This window comes from Populus trichocarpa, chromosome 16, assembly GCF_000002775.5.
Source record: "Populus trichocarpa isolate Nisqually-1 chromosome 16, P.trichocarpa_v4.1, whole genome shotgun sequence".
NCBI classification, from domain to species: domain Eukaryota; kingdom Viridiplantae; phylum Streptophyta; class Magnoliopsida; order Malpighiales; family Salicaceae; genus Populus; species Populus trichocarpa.
Window position 1 is genome coordinate 10,859,218 of NC_037300.2, and position 22,348 is coordinate 10,881,565.

General features: G+C 31.3%; 1 protein-coding gene and 1 long non-coding RNA gene across 5 annotated transcripts; one reads left to right on the forward strand and one right to left on the reverse strand.

The window, feature by feature from the left end:
* Positions 1–4,798: 4,798 nt before the first annotated feature.
* LOC7486540 (7-deoxyloganetic acid glucosyltransferase) lies at positions 4,799–17,757 on the reverse strand. 4 transcript variants are annotated; one of them, XM_024587087.2, is made up of 3 exons: positions 17,609–17,757; positions 6,378–6,833; positions 4,799–5,942 (listed from the first exon to the last, which is right to left on the reverse strand). In XM_024587087.2, the coding sequence occupies exons 1-3, from the start codon at positions 17,658–17,660 to the stop codon at positions 4,990–4,992; spliced, it is 1,461 nt and encodes a 486-aa protein (XP_024442855.2). In that variant the 5' UTR covers positions 17,661–17,757; the 3' UTR covers positions 4,799–4,989. The 4 variants fall into 4 exon arrangements, with proteins under 4 accessions (XP_024442855.2, XP_052304045.1, XP_006373896.2 ...); XM_052448085.1 differs by having other exon boundaries at positions 6,378–6,772; positions 17,548–17,691; XM_006373834.3 differs by lacking the exon at positions 6,378–6,833 and adding an exon at positions 15,790–16,718 and having other exon boundaries at positions 4,799–5,013; positions 17,153–17,660.
* Positions 6,624–17,814, forward strand: LOC127904441 (uncharacterized). The gene is made up of 2 exons (XR_008057639.1): positions 6,624–6,772; positions 17,548–17,814. It is a non-coding gene; the product is annotated as an uncharacterized LOC127904441 (long non-coding RNA).
* The last annotated feature ends 4,534 nt before the right edge of the window (positions 17,815–22,348 follow it).

A 22,348-nucleotide genomic window follows, 5' to 3' on the forward strand; every position in this document is an offset into this window, starting at 1 on the left:
TTAATATTATGCATAATATCTATTTTTTAGTGACGAACATTGCTTTACTTAATTTATTATTGAGGTTGTAAGCCATGGATTCTCATAACAACATGCGATGAAGTCATAAAAACATTAAACTAGATGGAAGCTTTCTTGGCCGTGTCCTAGGCTGGAGACCGACTTGTAAAACAAGTTCCCCTTTAGAATAGAAAAATCTTTGATGGTTAAGTTAGTAAATATAAAAGGGATAAAATTTATATGGAAAGAAAATGTGTGTGTAATGTTTGTCTGTCTATTTATATATAGAATCTATGTATGCAATATATGTATAGAGAGTCTATTTATGAAGAATTTGTGTATCGAGTTTGTCCTAGTGTTTGTCCTTTTTTTTTTTACTTAGTGAATAAGGGTATTTATATACCCGGTCACTTGAACTTATCTCATAAAGAAAAAAAATATTTTTCTAGAAAGTTGAGTCATTGATTAGTGTAATGCTCATAATTGGTGGAGATATTGGTGATTTCCATTGACTCTGATATTTTATTTCATGTCTTCATATCGTTCATATTTAACACAAATTCATATTAATATTCATGATTTTATATTTGTAGTTTTGTATTTACAGTTTCAATCTTTATTACTTATTTGAGTCTTTACATTATTTAAATTATGCCATTAAGATATTAATAATTGATTTGTTATGAACTAGTTCCTTAAAGAACAAAAATTTTGAGAATTGAGTGATAAAAGGCAAAGGTGAGTATATTAGAGTAAAAAGCTAAAACTTTATGTGAAACACGAGAAAAGTGATATCTATTGAGTATAAACACATGAGAGGGTGTGAAAGATATATATATATATATATATATATATATATATATATATATATATATTTGCTACTAACTTGAATTTTCACTCTTAACAATGTCAACTAAGAGTAGATCATCACCATTAAAAGAAAGAAATAATCTTGAATGATGTTATTTGGCCTTGCAACAATAATTGGAGTTGATGAATACAAGGTTTGCTAAAGTAATGAGTGAGACGACTAGTTTGAGAATTGAAATGGTTAGTCTTTGAGATGTGCCAGATAGTAGGGGTTTTGAAGGAAAAAAGGTCTACGAGATAAGCTAATTTACCTCCAAAAAAATCTGTAACTGAAATACAAATGAGGAAGCTAAGAATTTTGACGATAACCATAATGATAGGTTTCAGCCACATAGAAACCAAAGGCCTAGGGCAGTTAAGCCATTTGAGCAATTCGACCATAGGAGAATAGATAAAGAGGATGGATTTTAGAATGGTTTGGATAGAGATTTAGGTAGTATTAAGATGAAGGTTCTGGCTTTTCAAGGCAAACACAATTCAAAAGCTTATTTGAAGTGGGATTTTTAACTATCACCATTTCTCTAAGGTAAAGAAAGTATAACTTGTTGTTATTGAGTTTACTAACTATGCTATTATTTGGTAGGATCAATTTGTCTTAGAAAAGAGGAGAAATGGAGAGAGACTAATACAAACTTGAGATGAGATTAAAGTAATCATGATAAAAATGCTTGTTCTTGGTCATTATTATAGGGAACTATATCAAAGATTGCAAAATTTATCCCGAGGTTCTAAGAGTGTGGAGGATCACCATAAAAAAATAAAGATTTTCATGATTACAGATAATGTTGTGGAGGATAGAGAAGTTACAATAGCAAGGTTCCAGAATGGATTGAATAGAAAGATAACTAATATGATTGAGTTACAGAACTATATTGAACTTAAAGATATGGCTCATATGGCTACCAAAATAGAGAGGCAGTTGAAAAAAAAAGAGCAACACACATCAAGGAGGTAGTTTAAGGTGTTATTTTTCCAGCTTAAAGGCTGAATTATAGGAGAGAGGAGGATGCCACATCAAATCTAAATATGTGGGAAATAAAGTCGAATCATTTAAGACTTAAAGAAAAGATTTAGCCATTAGAACAAAAGGTAAAGTTGAAATCCCATCTAATTATAATCGTGATATTAAGAGTTTTAAGTGTTTGAGGAGTGAACATATAGTTTTACAATATCTAAATAAAAGGATTATGGTTATGAGAGAGCATGAAGATATTGAATTCAAAAGTGAAAAATTCAAGGAGGATGAGATGCCACCACATGAGGATTATAATGATGTTGAGTATCCAATTGATAGAAAGACTTTGGTGATTAGGAGAACACTTAATGTTTAGATTAAAGAGGATGATGTAGAGCATTGAAGGAAAAACATATTCCATACTAGATGCCACATAAATAATAAGGTATATAAAATGATTATTGATAGTAGGAGTTGTGCTAATATTGCTAGTACTACACTTGTTAGAAAATTAAATCTGAATACTATTAAAAATAAAAAGCCTTATAGACTTCAATAGTTGAATGATTGTGAAGAAGTAAGAGATACTATGTAAGTTTTGATTTCTTTTTTGGTTGGAAAATACAAGGATGAAGTTTTGGTAATGTTATGTCTATGCATGCTACTCATTTATTGTTACGGAAACCTTAGTAATTTGATAGAAAAGTCAATCATGATGGGTTTAAAAATATATATTCTTTTGAAAAGGATAAGAAGACATTCACACTTGTATCATTGTATTCTAAATAAATGTATGAAGATCAAATAAAATTGAAAGGAGAAAGCAAAGCTGAAGAAAAAGATCAATCATTTAAGGATGTGAGGAAAAGTGAAGATAAAATGAGCCAAGAGAGAAGAAGGTTAGATTCGGCCAAAATAGGAATTAGCAAGGATTTAGTCGAGAGAAGAGAGAAGATAGGAAGGGTGAGAAAAAAAAAGAGTGAAAAAAATAAAAATTAAAACATGTTCATTTTTATGCAAAAGGGAGTGAGATTAAAATGTTTATTTTTCAGACATACCTATGATTTTACATGTGTATAAGAAAGCATATTTTAACACAATGACCTTGATCATTGTATTCATGATGCTTGCATTTCTTTATTACAGGATTTTAAGAACATCTTTCCTGATGAGATTTTTAGTAAGTTGTCATCTCTTACGGGAATTAAGCACCAAATTGGTCTTATACTGAGTGAAAAAGGGTTATTTTTTAACTAGGTGATTGAATTTAAATGCATTAGTAAAAAAGAAAAGTTGATGTCGAAAGGAGATTAATCATCCCAAATCCTTGAAAGAATTAATGATGATACTTATAAAGTGGCTCTACTAGGTAAGTAGAGTGATATTATTACTTTCAATGTTTTTTTTATCTCTCTTTATTTGATATAGAAGATGATTCATGGATGAATTTGTATTAGAAGAAAGGGGATGATGCATTCCCAACTACACCAAATGACCCATTAGAAGTTCCAGTTGGGCTAATTACAAGATCAAGAGTAAAGAAACTTAAAGATGCATTCAATGAACTTATTTAGAGTATTTGGGCCAAATTTCAAAAAGGCTACAACTTCAAGAAGTCATGATCATACCTTAATTATTCTAATTTATGTGCAAGAGAGCTTTAATCCATCTGCAACACGGGCCTAATTATTTTGCAATGATGGGCTAATTAATTCTGGTTTTAGAGGTGGTTTTTGGCTTATTTTTTAATACATAATTTTACTCTAACAAGGATATTTTTTTATTTGACCAATAGATCAAGTTGAGATTTTATCAAAAGTTTTCAGAGGTCTTTTTTATATTGGGTAAAAATTTCAAGTCAATCAAACATCGAGAAAACTTTGCAATGAGATTCAGAAGCTACTATGCGAGAATTGTATTGTTTTCTAATTGATTTAGGATTATTTTTCTATTTTATTTAGAACTTTTTTTTTTCCAACATTATTTAGGATTTTCTGACCTATTATAAATAGAGTTATTTATCTTGTATTTATGTTTTCTTTTGACAGACTTTAATTTCAACAATTATTATTGTTTGTGTGAGGTTTTGCTCATACCTTCTAGTTTTTTATTGAACTACTGATTTGTCAAATAATTAACCAAGTTTCATGTCGTCTTATATACTTATCATTCATGTCTCTTTATATGCATTTGGTGGGGGTTCGATTACTTATAGTCTTGATACATCAGTAAAAGTTATTGTTGCGTCAAGATTAATTCCAAACCTGATCTTAACTTTTCCGGGAAGAGTTGATTTAGCATTGGATTTTAAGATTTTTATATCCATGAAGTTTGCATCACATTCAATTTTTGGTTTGTTTTCGAATAAGGTTATGGTATTTTTTTATGACTTTAGCAGACATTTTTTTTTTGCACAACATTTTTTTTTGCACAACCTCTTGCAATGATTTGTTTTCTTAAATTTTATTTGGTGAGTTTCCCATACATGCTAATTTTATTTTTGTATAATTAAATAAAAAATAGATTCTAAAAAAAGTTATTAAACCCAACCAGGTTTTTGACCTTAGTTTCGAGTTTGGTGAGTTAACTCGAGTCATGAGTGTATGAGTTATCTCGAGTTGACCCGAGTCAATCCAAAATAATATCATCTCATTATATATAAAAAAAGGGTTCAAACCACGTCTTCTTGAAAAAAAAATGAAATCAAACTAGGTTTTAACTTGATTGTACCTGGACATGTCAAGTTGACTAGGTCAATTTCCACTTTATTCAATTCGAATCTCAAGTTAGGTAAAAGACCTATCTTGTTGATATCCATTCTAATTGCTTTTAATTTTTATTAAATAAGTAATATAAAACCAAACAATTATTGTTTTGTAGAAAAAAATACATTAACAAAAAGATGAAATTATACTAAGAGAATATTTTATTTAGATGAAATTTAAATTATTCTTATAAGAAAATTAAAACATATTTCGGTAATCAATATTTTTTCTATATTAAAGATCCCCTGGGAGGATTATAAATACGAGTATCAGAATTGTCTCCTCGTAATTATTAGGATTTTCCACACTTTCCGAGAAAATACATGAAAAATTCACCAATTTCTTTATTAACAAGCATCTAAGGACGCAAGCTCTTCAACAACCATACCAATTTGAAAGTTATCCAACACTTGATGAAGAGACCTTCCCGGCTAAACTCATCGATTTTATATCATCAATTAGCTTCTGCAAGTTGGAGTAGGAAGATCCACCTTCCTTCACGCTATCACGAGCCATCCCTGCAAATTCATCTGTCGATTTGACAATCTCGTCACTTTCCATCAAATCCCTTACCAATTTCTCAATCACGGCCCTCTCACACTTGTCTTTCATATCAAAACCAATCTTCCATAACTCGCTAACACACCTACTATTCACTTGTTGGTCAGCAATCATGGGCCAACAAACCATTGGAACTCCTGCAAAAATACTCTCCAATGTGGAGTTCCATCCACTGTGAGTCAAGAACCCTCCAATGGCTGGATGGGCTAGGACCTCTTCTTGTGGAGCCCAGTCCACTATGCATCCCCTTTCCTCAGTTGCAGCTTTAAGTTGCAAAGGAACCTCACTAACACCATCTTCTTCCATGATTGAGTCAGATCTTATGACCCAGAGGAATGGTTTCCCACTATTCACTAAACCATGCCAAAACTCCAATAGTTGATCACGAAATAGACCAACCAAGCTACCAAAACTAACATATATTACCGATCTTGACGGATGAGAATCAAGCCACGTCATGCAGCCTCTGTCTTCTTTCCACAAGAGACCATTGGAGGAAGTTCTTGCGGAGGGGCTTTCAGCAAAGGTATCGAAGAGACCTTGTAGAGGACCAAGAGTGTAAATCTTGGAAAAGAAGGAGCCAAGTTTAGAGACCATAGAGGCTTCGAGTCTATCAAAGGTGTTAAGTATGAGACCAGATGCTCGTGGCATAGCTGCAGTTTCCTTGATGAAGAACTGAAAAAGCGGATCATTAGCTTCTTTGCGTCTGCAAATGCTTGGGAGGTCTCGATACCGGAGAGTGCCTTCCAATCCAGGAATACATGTAATGGTCTTGTCCATGTCTACATCTCCTGGAATATGATTACCAGCATTGACATGTTTTTTTTAAAAAAAGAATTTCATGCACGAGCTACTTATAAAGTGGGATTAACTTTTCTTTTCCTAACAAGAGCATAAACAGGGAAAAAAAAAAAAAAAAGAGGTGATAATTTATTTATATTTGAGAAATTGATAGTTTGATGTTACTCTAAATTAATTAATATGGTTTTCTGTTCATCTTCAATTGAATTATTCACACTTAACCTTATCTATAAAAATTATTTTCTTATAGCTACCCTGTGAATTTTTCAGTCACTTTCATGAACATCTTGAATCATCATCACATGTAGAAGAATTGTTTTTTTAATTATTTGAGGTTGACAAATCAATTATTGATCCCACTGGATTATAGTTGAGATTACTCAAATCCGAACAATAATTAGGAGGAATAAACAAGTTTGACATACCTTGGAATGGAACTTCGCCTTCTTCAATGAGTTTTGTGAGATGGAAGTAAGTCCAAGTGCAACAAGCACTGAATGTTCTAAAAGTTATGACTGGAATTGTGAGCTCCTCGGCAATATCGATAGCAAAAGACATGATCCCATCAGCGATAATACACGTTGGAGGCTCCCACCGGCCATTTTTTTGCCCAAGATTAACCAACAAGTTGCGAAATTCTGTCCTGGTCTCATCTCTAGAAGCGATTAAAAGTTGAGAGATGCTTGAGCCGGAGCGAGGATGATCGGATGGGAGACCATCAGGGATGGACCTGAATTGAAACTTGGGGAAGCGACAGTACATGGTGGCTATGTCTGTGGAATGTTCAAGACGATCCTGAATGTGATTGGAGTTGATGAAGGTGGCTTCAAAACCAGCCTGGCTAAGAAGCTCTGCTAGCATGAGCATTGGTTTGACATGACCTTGTGCAGGGAAGGGTAGGAAGACTACGTGAGGGACAACAGGCTGCTCCATGGTGGAGCTTCGATTTGGTCTAATTAAGAACCATGATCCATCAATCAGTTATCTGTGCCCAAATAAGATAGTTAGACGGAGATGACAGGCTATACATTGATGTGACATGAGACCTGAAAATGGATAGAAAAAATAGCTGATGGGCGGCCTTTATTTGATTATTCTAAAACCATAACAAAGGGAGACTCGGATGAAGTTAAAATCTTATTTTATTTTATTTTTTTTGAAATAGAAAGAAAGACACCGTCCATTCCAGATGATATTAAAAACAATGGTTGGCCAAAGTCAAAGAAGAAATAAAAGGCAAACGACAAGATTATGATGAATGATATTTTTTTAAATAATATATTTAAATAATTTGACTTTGAACAAAAGGAGGTCATTCAGTAAAAAGGGGCGAACGGAGTGCATAATTCCAAATTTGTTTTTTTTTAAAAGCTAAGCAGAGGAGGGAACCATTTTTTTAGTAGCCTTTCCTTGGCAAGAATTATTCTGAGACCATTCTTCAAGAAAAAACAGAAAAGGTGACTCTGTCCCCTCTTCATTTGGTTCACCATTGACCAACACAAACCACCTTCTCTTCTGGTGACAGCCCCTTCACTGTTAAACACTTCAACTTCCACTCTCCATCGCCACCAACCAAGGCTGATCAGCACAGCCCCTTCTTCCTCTCTCTTGGTCAGCAGCAGCAACCAGGGCTGTCTCTCTCACGATCTCCCTCTCCCTTTCACTGCCAAAACAAATCGGTCATCTCCCATCTTCACCACTGGAACCAGCCACCACAAGAGACATCCCTCAAACATCCACAAAACAACCCTGAAACAGCCCCATACCCCCGGCCAAGCACACAACAACAACAGTAGCCTTTCCTCCTCAAATGATCAGCCCACAAAAGCAGCTTTTAATCTCTCCAAAACCGACCCATCTCCAGCATGACAAAACTCAGCCAAAAGCCACCCTTAAACCCGTGACAGCAGCTGTTCCTGGTATCCCCTAGTTCAAGTTGACGGACGGCCAAACACAGCCACCATAAGCTCCTCTAACGCAGTCAACCCCACGCAACTTTTCCATTGTCCAGCAGCCCATAAGCTCCACGGTTCACAACAGTTTTAACAGCCCCCACAAGCAGTAGCAACCAGCTATATATATATATAAAAAATATATAGGAGAAGAGATTCAACTTCAACAGAGCAGAGCTTTCGTTTTTGGCATTCATTTGCTGCTCTACAAGTGGGGAATCAAAAAGAAAATAGAGTAGTTTTCAGACATGGTAGGAGTTTCCTCCAAAATTAGCAACAATTACACCCAGGAGAAGATATAGATGTGGACTGAAAAATCCGATAAAAACTTCAACAGAATGTCAGAACAAAGCTTCCTTTACAGGTGTTGATTTGTTACACCGTAAATGAAAAATCAAAAAGGAAATAAAGGGTCAATGAAAAATTAAACAGGAGATAGAGTAGTGTTGATAGAAAGTCTTAGAAAGCTGCAGAAGACCAGGAAGTGTGCTGTTGTATGTTGAATGGATTTCGTTAATGAAGATCTCCGCTGAAGACCAAGATTTTAGGAATAAATCACTAATCATATTTGATCTGTTGTTATGCAATGTTTTTGAATTTTGAATTGTTTTTAATTTCAAGTAAAACTCTAACTCTATTTAAAAAGTATTCTGAGATCAATAATATTATTTTTCTACAAATTCTTCTTTTCGTCTGTTTTGCATATACTTATGTTCTGCAATTAAAGAATTATAACCAACAAGGAGTTTCAAATTCAACTAGTACTGATGCGAACCATAGTAAAAATTCGCTCATTCAAGATACATCTAATCCAAATTTAAATATAAAATTGAGTTTATCTCAATAAAAAACTAGCTTCAAGCCAATAAACTAGCTTTAAGCCAATAATATTATAAATCATCCAATCACAATGTGAAAATAAATAAAATTATTAGTAAAGATTAGTTATTTCTTAAAAAAGATGAAGCTCAATTAAGAACTAAAAGATGAAATATTTTATTCTACAAAATTTATTTTCTTCAAATATTTTTCATAAAAGCCCCATTTGTTTGCTGGAAAATAATTTTTTTTTTAAATGAATTCTGGGAAAGTGAATTATTTTTCGATGTTTGGTAGTGTAATGAAAAATAAGTTGGAAAACACTTTCCAGTATTTGGTTATGTCATGGAAAATGAGTTGGAAAATAACTTATTAATGTTTTATTTTTTTCAAGATTATTAAAATAATGAGGAACAAATATTACAAATTAAAAAGTTGAATGAGAATGAAATTGAAAAAAAATATAATTTCATAAATTATCTCAAATAAAATAAATAATAATCAAAATAATAGAGATCAAATCTAAAAAATAAAAAAAATTGAAAGATGAAGAAATTAAAATAATAATAATTAACATTTCATAAATTATTTCAAATAAAATAAGTAACAATCAAAAGAATGAGAACCAAATTTGATAGATAAAAAATTTCAATTAAAAAATGGTAAGGGAAAAGCAAAATAAAAATGAGGACCAAAGTTAATATAAAAATTAAATTCTAAAGGATGAAATTGAAAAATAAATATTCAAAACAAAATATATATAGCAATCAAAAGTTTGAAGATCAAATTTGATATAATCAGCAAATAATATGAAATTTCTAAATTTTTCACAACCTCCGGAAAGTGTTTTCCGCCCAAAATAAAAGGAAAACACTTTCTTGGAAACCAAGCCAAATAAGTGTTTTCCGTTGACCGGAAAGTGTTTTCTGTTGACCAACTTTTATAATGGTAAAGAAACACAGGAAAGTTTGGAAAATAGTTTCCCGAAAATCACTTTTCGGGAAACAAACACACCTAAAGAGTACTAAGTAGCCTTACTTTCCCTAATGAGTTACACATAAATTCAATTTAAATAATACCTAAACCAAGTTAAAACTAACTCCAACTAATTAAAATAAATAACATAAACAAGTCTGAAACATAAATAAGTGTTGCCACACAGAACAAAGATAGATCAATAGCCCAACTAATTAATATAAGACAAGGTTGACTTTTCTCGTAATATGCAAGCAACATTAAATCTTAATTTCAAACGAATGGTTCTGTCTCATCTTAATGAATTAGAAGAAATGTCATATATCAATGTAAAGGTATGAAAGTCTAGTTTTCAGCCCAATTGGAATGGCATCAACATTCGACATGTAGCTCTAGTTATGATTAAAACAGTAGCGAAAGGTTAAACTGTCCGATTTGAGTCTTCTTATCTCAATCCTTGTGTAATGGCCTTGGTTTCACCAACAAGCCCTTATTGAACATGAATTAGACTAATCAAGACTTGCTCTTCATTATTTGTTACCTCTTGAAGTCCATCTTAGCTATGTATCTTGAAGAAGCCCATTGAAAGCTTCTTTTGCTACTGTTTTGATCATTAGTATTGACTAAGAAATCATTGACCAAGGTGGAATGATATTTGAAAATAACCACTTTTAATGGCTGGAGCAGAACTAGTAGATGATGTGTTGCCTGCAACTATACAACTGCTTTTTTATATAAAAAAAAAGGTGAATGGTGTTTTTTCTACCTATTTTATGTCAAATAAAAAAGATTAATGGGCATGCATGCGATCCTGGCCTTGTAGGCCCAATTGCCTAACCATATTATTTATGGGTCATGCATGTTGGCCACCCAGTCCTAGACGCCTGACCTTTTTTAGCTTTTTTTTTTCATTTTAATTGCAATTCAGTAGGATAAATTAATCATAGATTTTTCTATATCATTTTACTAAATGTCATTTTAATGCAATCCAAACTACATCAAATGATCCATTAGAAGTTTTAGTTGGGTCAATTACAATATCAATGGTAAAGAAACTCAAAGATACATTCAATTAGCTTATTCAGAGAATTTGGGTTAGGGTAAGTTTAAAGGAGGCTACAACTCCAACAAGTAATGATTAGACCTTAATCAATCTAATATATGCAAGAAGGGTCTGATCCATCTAAAATATAGGCCTAATTATTTTGCAATGGTGAGCTAATTAATTTTGGCATTAGAGGTGGTTTTGACTTATTTTTCCTAATACATAATTTTACTATAACAAATATAATTTTTTATTCGATTGTTGGATCGGTCTAAAATTTCCATAGACATTTCCAAAGGTCATTTTCTATATTAGGTTAAAACCCCAGGGCACTTAGACATTGAAAAAGCCTAATGATAAGATCTAGCTGCTATACGAGAATTGTATTGGTTACCTAGTTGATTTAAGATATTTTTTTTCTATGTTATTTAGAACTCTTTTATTGTTTTTCTAGTATTTTTTAGGATGTTTTACCTATTATAAATAGGGTTATTTAGCTTGTATTAAGATTTTTTCTTGGCAGACATTGATTACAACAATATTGTTGTGTGTAAGAGGTTTTGCTCATACATTTTGGTTCTTCATTGAACTACTCTGATTTATCAAAGAATTAACCAAGTTTTGTGGTATTTTCTATACTTCTCATTCATGTATCTCTATAGGCACTAGGTGAGAGTTCAATTACTTTATAGTCTTGATGCATTGGTACAGGTTATCATTGTATCAAGCTCAATTCTAAATCTAATCTTAACTTTCTTGAAAGAGTCAATTTAACTATAGGTTTCGCATGCTTCATTGTTGTCGAGTTCTTTATCTTCTCTAAAAACTAGTTACGACATCAAGTTAAAAAGAAAAAGAAACTATTAGTGATCTTGATTTAATAAAGTTTTATAAAACAAAAAAGAAGATGAATAACAAAGCAAATTGTAAGAAAAACAATTTTTAGGGTTTGCCGTAAATCTTAATTCAAAGAAACATAAAGTTCGACCACTTTCTTTAAATCTAAAAAAACATCTTGATTATTGGAGTTCCTTGGAGATAAATCTTGATTTGGGGTATTTTAGGTATGCTTGGTTAGGTTTTCTTGAGAAATTACAAAAACAAGGTAATATTTTTTTTTTTTAGTTTCGGCCATCATATATATATATATATATATATAGAATGTTTTATTATTATTTTAAGTCATTTAAATCTTGTTGTATTAGTTTCTTAGTTTTTGTAGTCTTTTATTTTATGTCTTCATATCATTCATATTTAGCATGAATTCGTATTGATATTCATGATTTCATATTCGTAGTTTTGTTTTGACAGTTTTCAATCTTTATTGCTTCTTGAGTCTTTACATTATTTTAATTGTGCCATTAAGATATTAATCTTTGATTTGTTGTGAATTAGTTCCTTGAAGAACATAAATTTTGAGAATTGAGTAAAAGGCAAAGGTGGGTATATTAGAGTAAAAAGCTAAACTTTTACGTAAAACATGAGAAGAGTAACATCTATTGAGTATAAAATAGAAATTACTAAGGATTCGGTCGAGAAAGGAGAGAAAAAAAGGAAGGGTGAGAAAACAAATATGGAAAAAATAAAAATAAAAACATGTTTATTTTTATGCAAAGGGAGTAAGATTAAGAATGTTTATCTTTCTGACATGCCTATGATTTTACTTGTGTATAAAGAGATATATTTTAACACAATGACCTTGATCATTATATTCCTAATGTTTGTGTTTTTTTATTATAGGATTTTAAAAACATCTTTTCTGATGAGATTCTTTGTAGGTTGCCATCTTTTACGGGAATTAAGCACCAAATTGGTCTTGTAACTGGAGCATCTATATCTAATTGGTCAACTTATAAAAGTAATCTTGATGAGACAAAGGAACTTCAAAGGCAAAAGGAACAGTCGATGATAAAAGGGCACATAAGACAAAGCATAAGTCCATATGCAATACATGTGTTGTTAGTATCAAAAAAGGATGAGACTTTAAGGATGTGTGTTGATTGTCGTGCTATCAACAAAATTATAGTAAAGTATAGACATTTGATTCCTAGACTTGATGACATAATAGATGAATTACATGTGTTTTTTATATTTTCTAAAATTGATTTGAAAAGTGAATATCATCAAAAAAGAATGAAAGAGAAAGATGAATGGAAAACTTCCTTTAAAACTAAATATGATTCATATAAGTTGTTAGTTATACCTTTTGAACTTACTAATACACCTAATAGTTTCATGAGATTAAGAAACCATGTTTTGCGAAATTTTATAGGTAAGTTTGTTGTGGTTTACTTTGATGATATTTTAATTTATAGTAAGAATTTAAAGGAGGATGTTGAACATTTAAGGAATGTATTGGTTATTTTGTGAAAAGAATGTTTATATGTTAAGTTGAAAAAATTGTTAGTTTTGCATGGAAAATATTGTATTTCTTAGATTTTTTTAAAAATAAAAAGAGATTGTGTGTGTCTAATTGTTATATGCGTGAATTATTAATTTATAAAGCTCATTGGGCGGATTAATAGGAAACTTTAGAGTTTTTAAAACTTTAGATTTTTTGCATGAGCACTTTTATTTATCTAAGATGAAAAGATATATGCAAAGAATTTGTGATAGCTATATAACATGTAAACAAGTTAAGTCTAAATTTTTACCTTATGGTTTATTTACATTTACCAGTGCCTAAAGAACCTTAGGTTGATATATATATGGATTTTGTACTAAGTTTTCCTAAATTAAAAAGGGGTAGAGGCTATATTTTTTGTAGTTGTTGATATATTTTTTAAGATAACACATTTTATATCTTATCATAAAACTGATGATACAACAAACATAGTTGATTTATTTTTTAAGAAGATAGTTTGGCTCTATGGGGTACCTAGAAATATTGTGTCTGACCGTGATGTTAAATTTCTTAGTTACTTTTAAAAGGTTATATGTGGGAAATTAAGGACAAATTATTATTTTCTATTACTTATCATCCACAAACAGATAGTTAAACTGAAATAGTTAATAAAACTTCAACTACATTGTTAAAAACTATCATTCAAAATAATTTAAAAATTTAGAAAGTTTATCTATCATTTGTTGAATTTATTTATAATAGAAGTGTGCATTCTACTACTGATTATTTGTATTTTGAAATTATTTATTGCTTTAATTCTTTGACTCATTTAGATTTGTTTCCCTTACCTATTGATAAAAGGGATAGTCTTGATGGAAATAGAAAGGCACAGGTACTAAAAGATCTTTATGAGAATGTGAGGTGGCTAGTATATAAAAAACAAATGAGCAATATGCATTTAAAATTGTGTTTCGGTACATGTGTAAATAGAGAAGTTGATGCCGAGAGGAGATTGATAATTCCAAATCCTTGAAAGAATTAATAATAATACTTATAAAGTGGATCTACTAGGTGAATATGATTTTAGTGTTACTTTTTTTTTTTTATCTCTTTGTTTGATGTTGGTGACGATTCGTTAATAAATTGTTTTCAGGAAAAAGGGGATGATGCATCTCAAACTACATCAAAGGATTCATTAGAAGTTATAGTTGGGTCAATTACAAATTCAAGATCAAAGAAGCTCAAAGATGCATTCAATGAGCTTATTTAGAGTATTTGGGTCAACGTGAAATTCAAGGAGGCTACAACTTCAACAAGTGATAATCAAACTTTATTCATTTTAATTTATGTGCAAGAAGGCTCTAATCCATATACAATATGGGCCTAATTATTTTGCAATTGTAGGCTAATTAATTCCAGTTTTAGAGGTGGTTTTGAACTTATTTTTTCTAATACACAGACAAGCATACTTTTCAACCTAACCATTAGATTGGGTTAAAATTTTATCAAAAGTTTTCAAAGATCTTTTTTATGTTGGGTTAAAATTTCAATACAATCAAACATTTAGAAAGCCTACAATAAGGTTCAAAAGCTATTATACAAGAATTATATTGTTTCCTAATTGATTTGAGATTTTTTTTCGTATTTTATTTATAAATTTATTTTTATTTTTTCCAGTAATATTTAGAATGTATTTACATATTATAATATGGTTATTTATCTTGTATTTAAGTTTTTTCAGACTTTGATTTCAACAATTATTATTATGTGTAAGGTTTTGCTTTTACTTCATAGTTCTTTATTAAACTATTTTGACTTATCAAAGAATTAACCAAGTTTCATGTTGTCTTCTATACTTCTCGTTCATATCTCTTTATAAGCATTTGGTAGGGGTTCAATTACCTATAGTTTTGATGCATCGGTACAAGTTATTGTTGTGTCAAGATCAAATTCCAAACCTGATCTTAGTTTTCTTAGAAAGAGTCGATTTGGTTGTGAATTTCAAAATCTTTATATCCATGAGATTCACATCTCATTTGATTTTTGATTTGTTTTTTAATAAGGTTATGGTATTCTTTTTATGACATTAGCGGATACTTTTTTTTCATAACCTTTTGCAATTATTTTTTTTCTTAAATTTTATTTGGTGACTTTCTCGTACATGCCAGTTTAATTTTTGTATGATTAAAAAAAATAGATTCTAAAAAAATTATTAAATTCAATCAAGTCCATGACCTGGATTATAAGTTTAGTGGATTAACCCAAGTTAACTCAAGTCACGAGTATAATAGTTAAGACAAGTTGATCCAAGTTAATTTAAAATATTATCATCTCATGTATTAAAGATTCAAATGATTGGACTTGTCATGTTATATTAATAAAAACAATTATAATAATAAATTATTTTATTTGATGAAATTTAAATTATTTTTATAAGAAAATTATGTTCATATAATTAATAATTATGAAAAAAAAAACATTTTCATTATTTCGGTAAATAATATTTTTTGTATATTAAAGATCCCCGGGAAGATTATAAATACGAGGGTCAGAATTGTCTCCTCGTAATTATTAGGATTTTCCACACTTTCCGAGACAATACATGAAAAATTCACCAATTTCTTTATTAACAAGCATCTAAGGACGCAAGCTCTTCAACAGACAAACCAATTTTAAAGTTATCCAACACTTGACAAAGAGACCTTCCCGGCTAAGCTCATCGATTTTATATCTTCAACTAGCTTCTGCAAGTTGGAGTAGGAAGATCCACCTTCCTTCACGCTATCACGAGCCATCCCTGCAAATTCATCTGTCGATTTGACAATCTCGTCACTTTCCATCAAATCCCTTACCAATTTCTCAATCACGGCCCTCTCACACTTGTCTTTCATATCAAAACCAATCTTCCATAACTCGCTAACACACCTACTATTCACTTGTTGGTCAGCAATCATGGGCCAACAAATCATTGGAACTCCTGCAAAAATACTCTCCAATGTGGAGTTCCATCCACTGTGAGTCAAGAACCCTCCAATGGCTGGATGGGCTAGGACCTCTTCTTGTGGAGCCCAGTCCACTATGCATCCCCTTTCCTCAGTTGCAGCTTTAAGTTGCAAAGGAACCTCACTAACACCATCTTCTTCCATGATTGAGTCAGATCTTATGACCCAGAGGAATGGTTTCCCACTATTCACTAAACCATGCCAAAACTCCAATAGTTGATCACGAAATAGACCAACCAAGCTACCAAAACTAACATATATTACCGATCTTGACGGATGAGAATCAAGCCACGTCATGCAGCCTCTGTCTTCTTTCCACAAGAGACCATTGGAGGAAGTTCTTGCGGAGGGGCTTTCAGCAAAGGTATCGAAGAGACCTTGTAGAGGACCAAGAGTGTAAATCTTGGAAAAGAAGGAGCCAAGTTTAGAGACCATAGAGGCTTCGAGTCTATCAAAGGTATTAAGTATGAGACCAGATGCTCGTGGCATAGCTGCAGTTTCCTTGATGAAGAACTGAAAAAGCGGATCATTAGCTTCTTTGCGTCTGCAAATGCTTGGGAGGTCTCGATACCGGAGAGTGCCTTCCAATCCAGGAATACATGTAATGGTCTTGTCCATGTCTACATCTCCTGGAATATGATTACCAGCATTGACATGTTTTTTTTAAAAAAAGAATTTCATGCATGAGCTACTTATAAAGTGGGATTAACTTTTCTTTTCCTAACAAGAGCATAAACAGGGAAAAAAAAAAAAAAAGAGGTGATAATTTATTTATATTTGAGAAATTGATAGTTTGATGTTACTCTAAATTAATTAATATGGTTTTCTGTTCATCTTCAATTGAATTATTCACACTTAACCTTATCTATAAAAATTATTTTCTTATAGCTACCCTGTGAATTTTTCAGTCACTTTCATGAACATCTTGAATCATCATCACATGTAGAAGAATTGTTTTTTTAATTATTTGAGGTTGACAAATCAATTATTGATCCCACTAGATTATAGTTGAGATTACTCAAATCCGAACAATAATTAGGAGGAATAAACAAGTTTGACATACCTTGGAATGGAACTTCGCCTTCTTCAATGAGTTTTGTGAGATGGAAGTAAGTCCAAGTGCAACAAGCACTGAATGTTCTAAAAGTTATGACTGGAATTGTGAGCTCCTCGGCAATATCGATAGCAAAAGACATGATCCCATCAGCGATAATACACGTTGGAGGCTCCCACCGGCCATTTTTTTGCCCAAGATTAACCAACAAGTTGCGAAATTCTGTCCTGGTCTCATCTCTAGAAGCGATTAAAAGTTGAGAGATGCTTGAGCCGGAGCGAGGATGATCGGATGGGAGACCATCAGGAATGGACCTGAATTGAAACTTGGGGAAGCGACAGTACATGGTGGCTATGTCTGTGGAATGTTCAAGACGATGCTGAATGTGATTGGAGTTGATGAAGGTGGCTTCAAAACCAGCATGGCTAAGAAGCTCTGCTAGCATGAGCATTGGTTTGACATGACCTTGTGCGGGGAAGGGTAGGAAGACGACGTGAGGGACAACAGGCTGGTCCATGGTGGAGCTTCGATTTGGTGAGGACACAGTATTGAATTGCAATGGATATCCAAGGTCTAAGAACCATGATCCATCAATCAGTTATCTGTGCCCAAATAAGATTATTTGACGGAGATGACAAGGCTATACAATGTTGTGACTTGAGACCTGAAAATGGATAGAGAAAATAGCTGATGGGTGGCCTTTATTTGATTATTCTAAAACGATAACAAAGGGAGACTCGGATGAATTTTTTTTTGTTTTTTTTTGTTTAGATAGAAAGAAAGACACCGTCCATTCCAGATGATATTAACAACAATGGTTGGCCAAAGACAAAAGAAATGGGGATTGGGCCGAGTGTAGAATTATTGAGTAATGGACAAATTGCTGATGGAAAAGGTGAAAGAAAAATCGTGGAGGGCAGCTATGAGTGGGGGACACAGAAGAAATAAAAGGCAACGATGATGTTTTTTGAAATAATTTTTTATTTAAAAATATATTTAAATAATTTTTTTAGATAAATTAGTACATTAGAATTACTAAAAAAACATTAAAAATATACTAATTTATTGTATTTTCATGTCAAATATATGTATATAAAAAAAAACAGTTAAAAACAGTTTCAAACACATTTACCAGCACCCTTGAAGCAAAGGAGGAGAGAACAAATAAGCGAAGAGGCCGTTCAGTGAATAAAAAGGGGGGAACGTGGCAATCACTCCCTTATTCCCCTGCCTACAACACGTCCACGGGAAGAAGAAGATGTATAGTGCCGTCAAAATTGCATTGTTTCATCTGTTTTTTTTTTAACAATGAATGAAACAGCATTGTTTCATTTAAAAAAAAATGACGCCAAAAGTTTATTTTTAAATCAGTCTTTAATTTTTTATTTGTTCAATCAAATCCTTAATTGAAATTTTAATTTTAAAAATTAATTCAATTGCATCCTATTAAATTCAAATTTTAGCCCTGAAGTTGGCTGCTTTTTTTACTTTAGTCATTGGTTTTGAATTTGTGTATTTTGACCCTCAATTTATCAACAAACTTCCTATTTCTTCAATTTGGCTCCTGGTTCGGTCAATTTTAGCCCCTATATTTATGTGTCTTTTCCAGTTTAGTCCTTGGTTTTGGATTTCTCCAATCAAGTTCCTAATTGCCCATCAAACTTCAATATTTACGCAATTAAACCCCTGATATAACCAAATTAACTTTTAAAAATTATAATTCGACCCCTAAACTTTAATTTCTTCAAATTAAAGCCTAAATTGACTTAAAAATCAAATTTTCTTGCAATCAAACCCTTCATAAACTCAATTAATCTTTCAACAAAATCTAATTGAGCTTTTAAACATCTGATTTTGGATTTTTCTTCCTCAAAATAAATTTTCTTTGCCAAGAAAGCTCTCATCATTCAAAAATATATTGTCAAATTTTAATTTTTATATTTTTGAATTCGTCAACCAATCTTGGTCATTTTCTGGGCGCCCTTGAGTCTTCTTCTCACTGCTATATATTTTTTGGTTTTATTTCGACAACTTTTTTATATATATATTTTTTTTATGTGGGGATCCAAAAATAGTTAACAACAATAATTATGACTTATGTGTGTTTGAATGATTTGAGTATACAACTATTTTGGTTTGTGGATTTATCTTGATAAAAATTTTATTTAAACTTTTTAATGTCTATTAATTTTTTGTGAGTGAGATATTGTATTATGATGGATATTATTAAATTTTTAATGTGTGATTGTGTTTAATATGGTAAAACTTTAATTAAGGATTTTATTTTAGAATAATTATGATTTTTATTAGATTATGAAGTTGTTTTATGAATTAGACATTTATCAATAATTAAACTATTGTATGTTTTAAAATTGTTAATTTTAATTGAGTTGATGTTTTTATTTTTAGTTCTGAAATTTTTATGTGTACTTTTAAGTATGTCTTTAATTTTTAGCAACATAAATTTTGCATATGATTTTTAAAGGGTATTTTCACGTAATAAAAATAAAAATATATCATGTTTTTTGTTAATTGCTTTATATTCTTGATAATTCATGTGTGTTGTGTTATTTTTTCCTTTTATTGTTTGTGAATATAAAAAATGCTATATTCTTTGTATTATGTTATATATTTGATACTTTTATTGTGTTAACATGTTCTCTCAATTGTAGATCAGGTTTGTATAGGCCTAATGGATATAAGTAGCACCTTTCGGACATGTTTGACAAAATAGGTTCAAAGCCCAATTCTCATTATCTATACAGGTCCAAAGTTATTTTTAACAACCTCGATGAAATCTCTCTTTTTAGGGATAAGCATTATGTTTTATACATGCCTTCTTTTTTAAAAGGGATCGATGTCAAACACGGGTTACACTTGCTTTAGCAACTCCGAAGTAATCTCTATTTTTAGGGATAAATGTCATTTTTTGACATGTCTTTTTTTAAAAAAAAAATGACTGATATCAAATACGAGTTACACTCATGTTTAGAAAATTCGATGTAATTTCTCTTTTTAGGGATAAGATTCATTTTTTAACATGTCTCCTTTTTAAAAAGAATCGATGTTAAATACAGGTTCAACACTTATTTTTAGCAAATTCAACGTAATCTTTTTTGTTAAGGATAAGTGTTATTTTTTTGACACGTCTCCTTTTTAAAATGGACCAATATCAAATATAGGTTCAATGCTTGTTTTTAGCAACTTCGATGTAATCTCCCTTCTTGGGATAAACATCATTTTTTAACATGTTTCCTTTTTTAAATGGGACTAATGTCAAGCCTATTTTTAGCTATTTCAACGAGATTTTCTTTTTAGGATTTTGCGTCAACATTTTTTACATGTCTTTTGTTTTAGAGACTAATGTCATGTTTTGACATGCCTTTTGTTTTAGGGACTGGCGTCAACCTTCAAGACAAATTGTGAATAAGCTCATAATATTATAGCATGAGAATAGATTTAGGAAAACACATGTAATGGTAACCTTTTATTTCAAAGGATGCGTTAGGGGTGATGTTTACTTTCTCTTAAGCATAAATAACCTAGTGCCTAAATCTCTTAAAATAGTGTTACTTTTGAGATTTCTAGTTCCCTCAAATTACTAGATGACAACTCAAATTCCATCATTTTCCCTATATTTTCTAACCAAATCCAATAATCCCGAGTCATTATGATGTCCATCGTGGTGTGACAAAGTCTGTTCAATGTTGCTCTCTTGTGAGGATTATATTCAACACCATTTTTAGACATTTCATTTACCAATTTCCTCGACTTATGTAGCTATTAAAACTCCAACCTATACTAGCTCCCGTTGATGTTTTCCTTATTATCTAAGGAATGAAGTTTGTGGATCAAGTCAAGGTAATTATATCTTTTTTACATTATCTAATCCTAACTTGAAGTGTTAACTTTATGACAAACTAGGGCATGTTGTCTCCTATTGCTATAAACGTTACCGTCCTCATTTTCTACCACCACCATCATGCTAAAATGCTCGAGCTAGTCTCTCCACTAGCCAAAATCAGCAAACATCTGATTCAGAGTGGCATGCTAACACTAGAGAAACTCACCATCTGATAAAATAATTTGAACAATCTCAATCTTTATACCAATGAGTATGTTGGCACAGATCAAATCCATCTTGGTGATCGAACGGGTTTGACTATAACTCATATTGGCATTGTTTCTCTCTTGACACTTTTACAATATTTTGTTCTTGAACAAATTCTTGTTGTTTCATAAATTACAAAAAAAAAATGTAGTTTATTTTTAAGATTTGCCAAGGAAAATAATGTTTATATTGGATTTCATAATTTTTTTATATATATTCAGAACGACTTGGGAACACCCTATATAAAGATCGTTGCAATGATGGATTGTATTGTTTTTCACAACCTTTTCAACAAATTATTTCTTCTAATTTTATTAGTGTTTATGTTTCTCAAATTAACATTGTCACTAAGGTTAGGCCTCTTTTGCATTGTTAAGCATGTGTTGCATGCAAATAAACTTCTTATTAAATCCAATAAGAGATAGCTTATCTATCCTAAATGTGAGATGACCAATAGCTATAATTTACCATTTTTATTTTATCAAAGCCGTAGAGACTAGTATATATTATGTTCTTTCTTTTATGAAAGGAAGTAAATGTTCTCGTAAGCTGAGGTATAAGGGATATCTAGAACTAATATGTAGGTGCTTGTCATAAGACATGTACATTGAACTGACCCGCATGAAAATTTTATATAGAGATATCACTTATGTCTATAGAAAGGCTCATGTGACGATTGTGCAAGTAATCCTTAGACTTGAGATCATTAAGTTGTCTTATATAGAAAATGTTATGCTTTGATCATGTTACATGTTATCTTAATCGAGGTAATGAAAGGGCAGATATTTGATAGAACATGAACTATACGAAGGTACTTAAGTGATCAAGAAAGGATTCATCACCCTAGATGAATTAGAAAAAATATTTCATCTGTTCTCAAATAGTATTGACTGTGAAAACATTGGTCAATGTGGAATAAGATTTGAAAAGAGTTAAGTTTTATTCAAACGATCAATGACTATTATTTAGAGAATAAACATGATTTAACATGGCAAACATATTCCATGTTTTAATGTTAAATTGGAACATTATTAATGAAAAGATATTAATTATACTGAGAAATTAATCACTCAAAGATTAAGTAAAACAACTAA